Source organism: Vipera ursinii, assembly GCF_947247035.1.
Source record: "Vipera ursinii genome assembly, chromosome: 1".
NCBI lineage: Eukaryota > Metazoa > Chordata > Lepidosauria > Squamata > Viperidae > Vipera > Vipera ursinii.
In genome coordinates, this window is record NC_139512.1 from 139,011,988 (window position 1) to 139,025,876 (window position 13,889).

The 13,889-nt window shown below is 35.7% G+C and overlaps 1 protein-coding gene across 1 annotated transcript in view; it reads right to left on the reverse strand.

Moving 5' to 3' along the window:
- The window catches only part of LRP1B (LDL receptor related protein 1B), a gene marked incomplete at both ends in the record, with an annotated part of 936,568 nt that overhangs the window by 284,796 nt on the left and 637,883 nt on the right, over nt 1–13,889 (reverse strand). The window contains 2 exon segments of the mRNA XM_083348746.1: nt 9,136–9,307; nt 12,097–12,319. Coding sequence (XP_083204872.1) covers nt 9,136–9,307; nt 12,097–12,319 — 395 coding nt within the window.

A 13,889-nucleotide genomic window follows, 5' to 3' on the forward strand; every position in this document is an offset into this window, starting at 1 on the left:
CTAGCACTGATCAAAACTTCTGAATTTGTGCCTAGAAGTACTTTATACATGTACCTGAATTCTCAGTGTATGATTGACTGCTTGAATCAATATTTTTATCTGTTTGATAGATTTCATAATTCTATTAAAAACAAGGAACTCTTGCAACACTGAAACCTGCACAATCCTGTCGTAATGGAATATTTCTATTTCAGGAATATCCTGAACAATAAAGTTGTTTAACAAGCAAGTTATTTTAATGTGATAAACTGATTATTTAGAACTCATAAAATTATGGATGGAATTGTTTCTGTGCCAAGAAATAATCATACAGTAATATCCAGTACAAGACATTTTGTGAAATAATCATATTTTAACTAAATATAATAACATCACATACACACCAAGCTTGACAATTAAAAAAATGTCATGACTATATTCATTCATAACAACAAGCAACACTGATAAAACATAATTCCACAGTTCTGCAATACCACTAGAGAGACCACCCCAAATGAGATAAAGGAGTACAAGATTTCAAATTCTTCAGAATGCCACAGAAATAATACGATAGGGTCATGGCATAAATCAGGGGTCTTCAAACTTGGCCCTTCTATGACTTGTGGACTTCAACTCCCAGAATTCCTCAGCCAGGCAAGCTGGCTGAGAAATTCTGGGAGTTGAAGTCCACAAGTCATCAAAGGGCCAAGTTTGAAGACCCCTGGCATAAATACTCAAATAAAGTAACATAAATAGAAACTAGATAAATGATGCAGTACGTATTGACTTATGAATTCAGATATTCAGATCAGATTAACTGGAGCCTAGAATAATAATAAGTGATTTCTGATAGTCTGACTGGATTCTAAAAAAATCTTGGAATATCAAAAAATTAGGATTGACAAAGGTCTCTTAAAAATAGAAGAGAAGGGTGCTAAGGAAGAAGAGACCAGTCAATCTGCATAGAAGTTTCTAGAGGAGATGATAAAACAATTAGTCCTAAGCAGTATTTATTAGAGTTTAGCATGGATTTATAAAGAGTCCATCCTTTGTATAGAACTGCTGGGGAAAAAGAAGTAAAGAGGTTAGAACTTCTAGTATCATGCACAATGCTTGTTTTGGAGAAAGAAAAGCAACGCTCACTGGAATCCCTGATAGTGAAATCGCAATTCTTGGCTTGTACTACACTTGTATAATTGGTTTCCCTCTGCTTGTTGGGTGATGTCTAGAAGTACCGTGGCTCAATACTATGCAAATGCTTTGAATGAGCGCCTGTGCTGTTAAAGTCATTGAAGCACCTGCGGTTTTTCCAAAGATGCACGAATGCTTTCTTTGCAAGGTGGTCCCAGTTGTCTTCATCAGTGAAATTAGTCATTATGCCTGCTGCTTACAGAGCAACTACATGAATCTGGAAAAAGTAGCCAAGCTTCTCTGAGTAGCAAAGCACCTCTTCGAAGGATGTGCCCAACCTTACCATATAAAATTTGCATGTTAATTAGGTATGTGCTGGATGTCAAGCACTAAGACTGAGAATTGGCTTGAAAACAATGCTCAATAATCCTTATCAGACTATACTGAGAGATACCAAGTGAGATATAATGGAATTTGGCACTGGACATGGTACTCATCAAGGTTGTTTTGTTTTTTGTTTTTTAATTAGTTGGATGCAAGAAACAGAGAATGTTGACCTCAGATGATACAAAATTAGATACATGGGACAGTTAATACTCTAGAAGATAGAAAGACAATTCAAAAGGATATTGATAAATTAGGGTTGCAGGCTAAAAATGACAAAGGCAGTTGAAATGTTCTTATTTATTTTATTTATTAAATTTTTATACCGCCCTTCTCCCGAAGGACTCAGGGCAGTGTACAGGGCAATAAATATCAAAACGTAAATACAAAACTTAAAAAAGAGATTAAAAAGAATTAAATAATTATGCCCAATAATACAATACTAAAAGTGTGTTTAAAACTAAATCCAACCCCAAACCCATCAGACCAGGCCAGATTGTTCAAATAAATAAGTTTTTAAATCATGCCGGAAGGAGCGCAGGTTGGGAGCCATCCGGAGCTCAACCGGCAAGCGGTTCCACAGGTCTGGCACGCCCACAGAGAACCCCCTCCCCCTGGGGGCCACCAATTGACATTCTTTGATTGGAGGCACCCTGAGGAGGCCCTCTCTGTGGGAGCGCACTGGACGGAGGGAAGTTGATGCCGGCAGCAGGTGCTGCCGTAGGTAATCCGGACCCATGCCATGTAGGGCTTTGTAGGTCATAACCAGTCTTTCTTCATAAGAAAGACACATGAAATGTGTAAAAATAGGAGTGGAAACACCTGCTTAATCTGTTTGAATATCTATATCCATATAGATTTTCTATACCTAATTAACAAGGCAAAAAACCAAGCACAAACAGGAAGAAAGAAAGGATAGGGGGAAAAAAATAGGCATAATTACCTAGAACAGAGAAGCTAGAAACAAGACTAGCAGCAAAGCACATCCACCAATCCAAAAGAGGAATTTTCAAACAACAAACTCATGGAACAGGTGACTGATACTATTGTGGCATGCAATACAAGTTCCATGTATGTGCTTATGCCCAAAGAACACTCAAACTATACATGCAATAGATGCAAACTATGTAAACTACTGGAGGAAAAAGTAAGGAACTTAGAGGCAACTCCAGCCAAATCCCAATCTACGAAAGAATGCTCTACCCAAACCGAACCAATTAATGACAAATAACTCCCAGAGGATTTGACCCTACTGATAAACCCTTGGAGGAAGTCAGATCGAGGTATGTCACACATGGAAGGAAGCAGAATACTCAAAGAAGCAGCATACAACTAACAAACCCTTCTGACCAATCCAACCCAACCAGAAACAGCCCCAGTAAAACTGAGCAATCGTTTTCTCCCCTTGGATGGAAACATGCAGACCCAGAACTTCCCCCTCAAAGAAAACATGCAGATGCCTAGCAAAGAAACAACTTCAAATATCCCTAAAAAAGTCACATCAACAAGCACACCAGAGATAAATAGAAAAGAACCCCAGACTGCAGCCCCCCAAAAAGGAAGGCAAGTGTTAGTAATAGGAGTTTCTATCCTCAAAGGAACAGAATCATCCATCTGCAGACTGGACATACAATCCAGGGAGGTATGTTGTCTCCCTGAAGGAAAAATAAAAAATGTGGCTGAAAACCTAACCAAAATAATTAGGCCTACTGATTACTACCCTTTCCTCCTCCTCCACATTGGGACAAATGACACTACAAAGAACCTGAGTACAATAGTGAGAGATTACAAACAACTAGGCAATAAAGTTAAGAAGCTAGGAGCACAAGTAGTGTTCTCATCCGTATTCCCAATGAAAGGCCAACACCCATTGAGGGAAAAAAGAATTTTAGAAATAAACCATTGGCTAGGGTTGTTGTCATCAAGACAACTTTGGTTTCCTGGATCATGGACTGCATTTCCTATGTGAAGGACTCCTGGGGGGGGTGTCCCCCTGGACTCATAACTCTTGCTGGAAGAGCAGGGAGCAGCTGGGGCTATAGGGCCTTTGCATAACTTAGTATTCTGTGGCAGTTGTGCCTGTTTGTGGATCAAGGAGCCGTACTAACAGCCATACTAACATGCCCTGGTCACCTTCTGATTAGACTATTACAATGTGCTTTACATAGGACCACCTTAGAAGTATATTGAGAAACTTCAACTGTTGCAAAAATGTAGCAGCATGAATAATTATGTACGTCTGCAATGCTTACGAGTGTGTTTCTGGGTCCAATTCAAGGTCCTGGTGTTGACCTTTAAAGCCCTACATGGCTTGGGACTTTGGCCAGTCCCTCTTTTAGCCCAACCCAACTCACAGGGCAGTTGTTGTGGGGAAAACATATGGAGGAAGGTGTGTGGATATATTCACCACCTTGAGCTATTTGTAAAAAATAAGGTAATCAATCAATCAATCAATGGATTACCTCTTTCAGATTTCATTTGCCTATCCTATCAGATCCAACAGAATGGTATGTTATAAGTTCCTTCATCAAGGGAGCTACATTTGGTGAACTTTAGGTTGCAGGACTTTTCCCACATTGCTCACATTGTGGAATCTTCTTCCCTCACAGATGAAATTAGTTCATTGCTCCTTAGCTTTTGAAGGTCCCTCATGATCTGGTTATGCCAGCAGGCCCGGGGATCCCAAGACACAGGTGAACTTGTGAGATGGTTCTGTTATTATTATCATCCAGCCATCTAGTAGTCTCTTTTTTATTACTTCTGCTTTTATAGTTTTTAATTTTTTTAAGTAATTATCACATAATGGTTTCAGTTAATGTTTGTTTTACATTTATTGCTTTAGAGGATTGCTGTGGGTTGCCCAGAGTCACATGGGTGACCATATAAATTTACAAATTTAAAATAAATAAATAAATAAATAAATCTAAAAAATAAAAAGAGAAAGTTTCTCAAATCTTAATTTCTAAAACATAATTTCTAAAGAAATATAATGAATGGGGATGAATGCATAACCTATTCCATGGGTTTCAGACATGAAAGGATCAAAGAAAACATTTCATCTGACATCAAATGTAACCTGTCAATCTAGATAATAGGCAGAGACAATACAAGCCTGGAAAATGAATTTCCGAGCAGCCCGTCAAGAGTGGGAAGATTTACCCCTCAAGCATGCTTTTAAAGGAGGAGGAGGCGCTTTCCTTGTCTTTTTGTCTTTACTTTTCATGAAGAAAGTGGATGCATAAATTGCCAAACTGGCTCAAAACATGTAAGCAGAGCCTTGAGCCTTACTGAGTTGGAGGTCTAGGTAAAATACAATAATCTTGGGATTCACGAAAGCTAGAAGTGTGTTAGAGGTTCAGCTTTGTTCTAGGCAAAAATATTTAAATGATGGTGCCTTTGTTCCAAGTAAATATGCATGCATAACTGGCAGTGCTAATACCCTCAGAAGACATACCGTAGTTTTTTTTTTCTTTTTGTCTTTTTGGCATCTCTTTAATCTTATAATTGCGTATACATAATAAAAGACTTGCATTCTTATTGCAACAGTGACTCATATTCTGAAAGGAAGCCATAGTACACATAAACAGGTTCTCCTTTGAAGATCTGGAACAGCACATGAGGATTGTGAGGTAAGACTTAGGGATGCCCAGAAGGGCCAACAAACCATGTCGAGGTGAGCATGTATTTGCAAATGTCCTGTAATTTCAAATGATTCATTTTGAAATAGGCAAAATCAGTGTATTTTTTCCTCATATTTTTATTTAGATCTTTGCTCCATAATCAAAACTCAATAAAAATTAAACAACGCTGGTCAAATATTTTATAGCTATCTCTAAAAATGTTAAATGTAATTTTGTCTGAAATGGTATAGGGTTTCCTGCCTGAACAGGGGGTTGGACTAGAAGACCTCCAAGGTCCCTTCAAACTCTTGTTTATTCTATTCTATTCTATTCTATTCTATTCTATTCTATTCTATTCTATTCTATTCTATTCTATTCTATTCTATTCTATTCTATTCTAAATGAACTTTTAATTATGCCACAATTTTCCCCCTCCCCCACCTCTACTATGCTTACCAGGTGCCCTGTGTTCTTCAAACATGCATCCAGGCCCCTTTGAAATAAATGTTTAAGGCCATGGAATGGGAGACCGTAGGAAGAAAATCCCTTCCCCCACTTTTATGAGAAACCAGAGAAAACAGCTTTGCATTTTACATACAATAATTTTAAGTGTTGCTATTTAATTTAAGTGTCGCTATGAAAAGAGGAGAGGAGACAAACAGCACACATTAAGAGGAATGTATTAATATTTTGACGAGAATGTTGTACTGGAAGCCAGTGTAGCTTCATTATTCCAAACTATTGCTATTAATAACACATTTAGAAATATACTAGCACTATTAAATTTAACTTCCTTATATTTTTTATTCTATGAAACATTTGGAGAGAGTTTCAACAAGGAAAAAACACACACATAAAACAACTGTGTTATTGTATAAAAATCACAGGGCTGAGGTATATAAAATGCAGAACAATAAGTAAAAGTATATTTTCCCTGGAATTCTGAAAGATCAAATAGAGGTCTCACCAAATAAAGACAAATCAGGTTACAGCATAACCTGTTCTATAATGTATACTGAATAAAGTAAACTATTGATTGTAGTAATTCTAGCATTATATCTATTGGTTTCAATAAACAGTAGTCTTTATCCAGCTGTAATAAGCAAAAGTTGTATCTAGGTAGCTCAAAACGACACATGTATAGAAGCTTGTTTCTGCAGAGGAATTCATCTTCATTGATGAGATGAACATTTATTGAAGCAGTCCCAAGAGACCTGTTGTTGAAATGCGCTCAAAAAAGTAGAACACATCTTCCTTCAGAATAGCTGTTCTAGCAATTTGATTTTTCCTGTGCTTCCTTTCGGAGGCCTATATGGTGGTTTTGAAGGCTGTTCCAAATTGGGTGTCTCTTTTTTTTTTTTGACAGCAGGCATCAGAATGTCATTTTAGTGTGTGCCATTGTGTACGCAGAAAAGCGACTGTAAATCTTATCTTATTTTATCTTACCTTACCTTACCTTACCTTGGAAACTAACCAAAGAGAGAAGCAACCTAGAACTAAGGAGAAACTTCCTGACAGTTAGAACAATTAATCAGTGGAACAACCTGCCTCCAGAAGCTGTGAATGTTCTAACACTGGAAGTTTTTAAGAGACTGAACAGCCATTTGTCCTGCTTGAGCAGAGGGTTGGACTACATAATCTCCAAGGTCCCTTCCACCACCACTATTATTATTATTATTATTATTATTATTATTATTATTATTATTATTATTATCATCATCATCATCATCATCATCACCATCATCATCACCATCATCATCACCTTAACTTTAACCTTAACATTAACCTTACTCTCATCTGTGCATGTACATATGCATATTTCTCATTGCTCACTTGCTTTTTCTCTAATTGGATAATGTAATGGTTTGTAATGAAACCACCCTCTGCATAAAAATAGCATATTTAGTAGTCATTCATGATTCTTACTTGTGCAATTATTCACATCTAATTATTCACAGCAATTCTTCTTTTTTGTCCATTTCTTTGGGTTCGTTTATTGAAAATTACACGGCATACAGCCCTTTTGAGGTTAGTATGTTATAGTAAATATGTCACAAAAATAACAGTACATTTATTCTCTACTTCTTTATGATCAGCATAACTTATCTCTACTCTGGCATTTTCTCCATTTTTGCTCAAAATCGTTGAGCACTGTGGGTGAACAAGGCAGTAGTGAAAAGATCTAGTGGCCATTAAGGAGATAATTTTTTGAAAAGCCACATATTTATCCTTAGCCGCATGCTACATTTGCAAACTTGTAACCATGGAAAACATACTTACAAGCTGTGTAAGTGTCTCATTGTTGCTATTAATTTCATTATGTAAAGTTTATTTTCAACTATTGTGGATATTCTAGTTAGTATGAAGTGACTTTGACTCAGTCATCTCATTGGATATATTAATGTGACTATTATTAACAGATTTGTCCCATGCTACTTTAGCTGGCTATAATTTAAGTAGTATCAAATTATACAACAGTAGTCTAATGGAAATCTGAATTATTAAAGAAAAAATGTAGATGAGCTCTGTGCTGTGTACATCTCTTTATGGTACAAAAACTGTCACGCAAAAATCACTCATAACTGCCAGCTGAAATCAATGATACTTTTCTTTAACTTTTTGTAATGTTAGTATTCCTAAAAAAAAAAAAAAAAGATGAAGACCCCATTATTTAAAAGATTGCCGGCGGGTAACACCCAGGGGGAGGGCCTTCTCAGTGGGCGCGCCTGCCCTTTGGAACCAGCTGCCTGCAGAGCTTAGGACTGCCCCCGACCTCCGTTCATTCCGCCGGGACCTGAAGACCTGGCTCTTCGAGCTCTCTGGCCCAGGCTGAGAATTTTAATTCTAATTTTAATTGGGGGTTTTTACTTTTTCAGGGACTGTTATAATCTTTTTAATTGTTTTTAATTTTTGTATTTCTTGTTTTAATTACCCTGTTAACCACCCTGAGTCCTTCGGGAAAGGGCGGTTTACAAATCCAATTAAATAAATTAAATAAATAAATTTACTTTCTCACAAAATACTGAAAAACCTCAAAGTATCTTCCCTTAAGAAATTGCTACATAAATTGCATGCAGAAATATAATGCAGTCAGAATTGACAAGACAGCAACAGGCAGCAAAAACCACCTCTGTAAAGAAGCTGAAGACAGAGTGGACCACCTAGTTAGCTGCTGCAAGAAGATCACATAGACTGACTACAGAAAACAAAATAACAACCATTGTACATTGAATATATGCAAGAAATATCGCTTGCCTCCCAGCAAGAACTGTTGGGACCACAAAATAGACAAAATAATAGAGCACAAAGTGACCTGGGACTTAAGAATTCAAACAGACAAGTATCTGCCACATAACACTCCAGACTTAATAACTGTCAATAAGAGAGAGAAAAAGTCTGAATATTGGATGCAGCAGTACCTGAAGATAGCAGAACAGAAAAGAAAGAACTGGAGCAAAATCACAAAATACAAAGATCTGAAAATAGAAATAGAATGGCTGTGGGAAAAGAAAGCAAAGGTAGTAATAGTAATAATAGGTGCCTTGGGGACAATCCTAAAACAGATGTAACGCCACATGAACACCATCAGCACCAACACCATCATTATCAATCAATTGCAAAAAGCTTTATTTGGAAGAGCTTGGGAAGGACTCAATTAGTGGATAAAAATGCCAGATCAAGTCTAAATATCTGAAATATATGACCAACTATAATAATAAATATCTAGTTTGAAAATCAAATCTTTATTTCAACTATAATGTATACGACGATATGAAGTTACAAGCTTGTTGAAGAAATGAAAGAATGGAATTCACTCACTCAGTCACCAAGACATACATAATATTATTAATACAAAATTGGATGGACCATTGTGATTTAATCTTTTCATTAAACCCTGTAAAATTCTTATCTTCACTGAAGAGCAAATATGTTGAACTTCATTAAACCCAAAGTTAACATCCTAATCTTAAATAACAAACAGAGCATTAAATGATTACAATTAAGATTTCTGGTTGCCTACCTGTAGGCTGTGTTCTCTTGTGGTAAACAAGGATATCTTTAGCATTTTCAAGTCTCATTAAAAACTTTGTATCTCTGCTGTTAAATCTGTTAATTTGTATGACACTGAAGTTGTCAGAATTTGTTCCATACAAATAGTCTTCAAATATTGCTAAACCATACAGATGAGTGACCTGAGGAAAAAAATGTACACACATAAATATATCCATACATAATTATCCAATTTTACTAGTTTGTTTTACTCGAATAGTGATGCAGGTTGTACATCAAGATTAATAATAGAAATCATAACTAGGATGTGAATATTGGCTAATGAGAAACTCATTAAAACAGAAAGCAGAAATGGATTTTGCTTTTTTTTTCATTTGAACAATATGCATTCATTTTAAGAAGCTTTGGAATGAGAAATAACATTTGCCATTCTTATAATAAATACCACAAGCCAGAATTCTTGGATTCTTATTTTTTGTGTTTCCAATCCAGACTGCAAGGATGAAAGTCTGACAATTATGTTTTTAAAAGGGTAGAAAAGTAACAATATTCGGACTGAACGGATATAGAGATACAATAAGCTAAATTTGGGAAGTATTGCACAATTTTATGCCAGTTAGGGGTATATGGATTGGATCATTATTCTTCAGTAGATCAATGAGAACTTTATGAATGTAAGAATAGAAATTTGTTCTATGTCCACTGATTTACAAAAAGAGTATGATGAAGTGAATAGTTTGAATTATGGAATATTTTGTATGACTATGAAATTGAAGCTTAGTTACTGAATGGCTGGCAACTAGTGGTATAAAGGGAAATAAAAGGATGCATAATAATAAATGAAATGCTTAGTGAATATTTCAGCATTGAGCAGGAAGTAAATAAGGATGTATACTGTCCCTTTCATTGTTTTATGTATTTATGAACAAATGATGCTTAAGAGCAACAATGTGAATGTCCAAGTACTTTTGTCTATATTGTTGGCTAAAAATCCAAATAATCTGAGTGAATGTGAGATACTTTTTCCTATTCTACTCATATGAAGTGAGAGTTGGATACAAGAGAAATATAAAAGGAAGTTAAATGCAGTTGGAATTAATTACTTAAGAAGAGTAGGTGGTAAAACAACAAAAAGATCAAGAATTAATGGGTAATGGATGAATATGGATCAGATATAACACCAAATGATCAAAATGAAGGGTATGATTGTGTGGTTTGATCAAATAGCGAAAATGAATGACAAATTACAAAACAAGTAAAAAAAGAAAGTACCAACAGGTGGAAAGAAGGGTGAAAGAAAAAATTTGGGGTTGGATAAAGTTGAACAGAATCTCAGATAGGAGCAAATGAGATGCAGAATATCGAAATGAAATACTGGTGGATAGATCTGATAGGGGCAAGGATTATTATTTACTATTTCTTACTCCTTTCCTGTGCACTGATAATCTTGCTTACCCCAAAAAAGGAATGCAAATGAGAAAAGAAAGCAGTTCAGGATCCAGCTATATGTTTAAATTAATAATTTCTGGATAGAGGTACTGTATTTTGAACATAAAATCATACAGTTGTTTAATATCTCATTGAGGTCACCCTTGATAGTGGACTGTGTATGTTCTGTCTGAACATTTGTAGTATTCCAGTGCTCATCTTCTCCATCAGTTGCTTTCATTTCCTCTTCTTTATCAGTTGCTTTTATTGTCAACACATTTTTAATGTAATCAATGTTTTAGTTACAGTATTTCATGTGTTTATTTACAGAACATTTATGACTGCCTATCTAAGTGGCTCACAAGTAATTCTAAGTGGCTCACAACAACCCATAAAAAGCACAGTTAAAAAAAGATGCATAGGCAACAGACCAACAATCCTTACAGCTGAAACCCACCCTAGTCCAGAGCATAGGGAACAGCCTTTGTAGACTTCCCAAGGGACAGGTGGGAGGTTGTTCCAATGGGGTTGGGGTAGCCACCAAGGAGATGCACTTCCAATGACCTGCTTCATAGCAACACCTAAGGGAAGGGATAGGGAGTGCACCATCCTATCTAACCTAGTAGAATAGGCAAATAACCTGGCCCTGTGCTATTTAAAGGTGATAACCAGCATATTGAATTGCACCAAAAAAGCAGTTGGGAGCCAGTGCAGCTCATGCAGAAGTGGTGTTGCTCAAATGAATCCAAAATTGGATGTCCCACTGCATTGTGAACCAGTTGCAGCTCCTGGATGCTCTTCAAGGGCTGCCCTATGTAGAGAGCATTGTAGTAGGTGGTGACTAATTGTCCTACTATCAAACTGAAAATCATATTCCTGTTAATTTAAAACTAGTATCCTGCATACAACTATGTATTAGATGTGGTTTTCTTCCATTTGACAATTCTTCAGGAACTTGAAAACTGCTACCAATCACCAATCAAATGTTTCCAAGTGTAATTAAAACCAGTTGCCTTTATCTTTCTTCAAATAGGTAAATTTCTAATCTCCTGGCCATCTTTCTTTCTCTTATCTCAATCTATTCTATATTATTCAAATATTGAGCCTCTTCTCATTTAAATTCTAATAGAGAGAAAGAAGGTGAGTGAATCCCTTTTCATTAAAATACTTGTCCATGAGCTGATTGACCATGTTCTTTTTGAAGTTAAGCAATAATCTACTCTTTTGAATATAACATTGTACAGAAAAAGAAGCCTCATTATTAATTTGACATGATAGGGTTGTTGTTGTTGTTAAAAAAAATAGTGTTTTCTTGAAAGATCTTTCCATATTTGGAAAAAAAAACAACACACCAAGACATAGAAAGAGAGAGAGAGAAAATAAATAATGCACAGTATTTTGGATTTGTACAATCTTGGTGTTGTTAAAAAATGTGCATTAGTAATATTAATGGATTATCTGTAGTCATGGTGAACACCATTTAGATTTTCGCATACCTTCAGAAACCACAACAAACCAACAGGCAACATTAAGAGATACTTACCAGTTGGCCTTCAATTATAGTTTGCCTGTTACGTCCTTGGTAGTCAACCACTCCTAGAAAGTCAAGATAGACATCGATCCAGTAAACGTATTTGTTGACAAGGTCAAGTGTAAGAGCAGTCGGTTGCTCTATTTTAGATATTACTATCCTTGTTCTGTTCATGCCATCCATATCACATCTCTCAATTTTAGCAACATTTCCATAATCTGTAAAGAAGAGCTTTCTGTAACGAGAAATTTCGGATAGATTTTAATAATTATGCACATTTAATAGCAAGGACATAAAATGCAATCTGTAATAGAAAAGTTGTGTCTTTCACTTACAGTATGTTAACATCTTACACATTAGCATCCACAAGAAAATCATTCTTGCTTTATTATAGAAAAACATAAAGACAAATTTATGGCACCTGAACACTAATAATGTATTCATAAGATTATCTCATAATACATGTGCTAGTCTTTAAGATATTACCTCATTGTTTTAAGCATTTGATGCTCATAAAAAAAATTTCAAAATAAAACTAGCTAACTAAAAATGGTTTAATTCGCCCATCTGTCTATCCTTAGTAAATAGTAAAAAAATAAGTTTAGATATGTGAAACAGGAATTTGAACTTTTATCCAGGCACTTCCATCTCAGTAAGGTCCTTGGTGCTCTCTCAGCTTGGTGGTTTTCTTGCAGACATTTCATTACCAAACTAGGTGACATTATCATCATTGATGCATCATGTCCTGTGCACTGATGGTGTTAACCTAGCTTGGTAATGAAATGTCTGCAGGAACACCACCAAATTCAGAGAGCACCAAGGACCCCACCATTCAACCTTGAGCTACAAATAGTCTCTTTTATTGGAATGTTCATTTTCATCTGGTAGAGCAACTGTAAGGAAAATGTCTATCTATAAACCAAAGCAATACAAGTAATAAATACAGGTAATAATAATCAATCATTAAAAAAAACAAGCAATGGTATTCATAAAGGAAGGAATATTTTAGTTACATATACAGAAGACATATTTCAGACCATGATGCTTTATTTGGGGAGGGGGAGGTATCAAATGCCTAGTTTTTTCCCCTTTTATCAAGGATATCCAGAACATAATAATCCATGTATGCCTTTGTGAAGATAGTTTTCAATAGCCTGAAGCAACACATTAGAGAAATAATTAAGCAAATGGAAAGTAAATGTGAGGTATCGACAAATAACACATAGAAATAACCCAGACTTCATGACTAACTCATTTATCCTAAAGCATATCATCTTGTGGAAGGTAAATTATTGACAGATAACTGTTATCCATTTTAAAAAGAGAGAGAAAAAAATGTTCCAGTGCATTTATCTGTCCATATATTTGACTCGCTGATTACATTTAGTGGAAAACTAATAGGAATCTCTGAAACCACCAAAGCTTCTAAGCCTGATATTTGATTAGCAAATACTGTGTTTAGTAAATCACAAATCAATTTCAATTAACCTGACAATATTTTAACAAGATTAATTTCCCATGAGATTAAATTACATTTGTAAATGTAAGCTCATCCCACCATGGCTCTAGTGCTAAGGGAAAAAAGCATCTGTTTTCTGGAGACTAAATTTTAAACATTGCTTAGAAAACTAATAAGATTATTTTCTAGATTTAGTAAAACTATTTAGGTTCTCTCTCTCTTTCTCTCTCTCTCTCTCTCTCTCTGTGCGTGTGCGTGTGCGCGCTGAGTAGCACAGAAAAATGAAGACAATGTACAAAAGTGTAAGATTTGGCTCCTCTAATTGGTGGCTGGGTTTATCCATCAC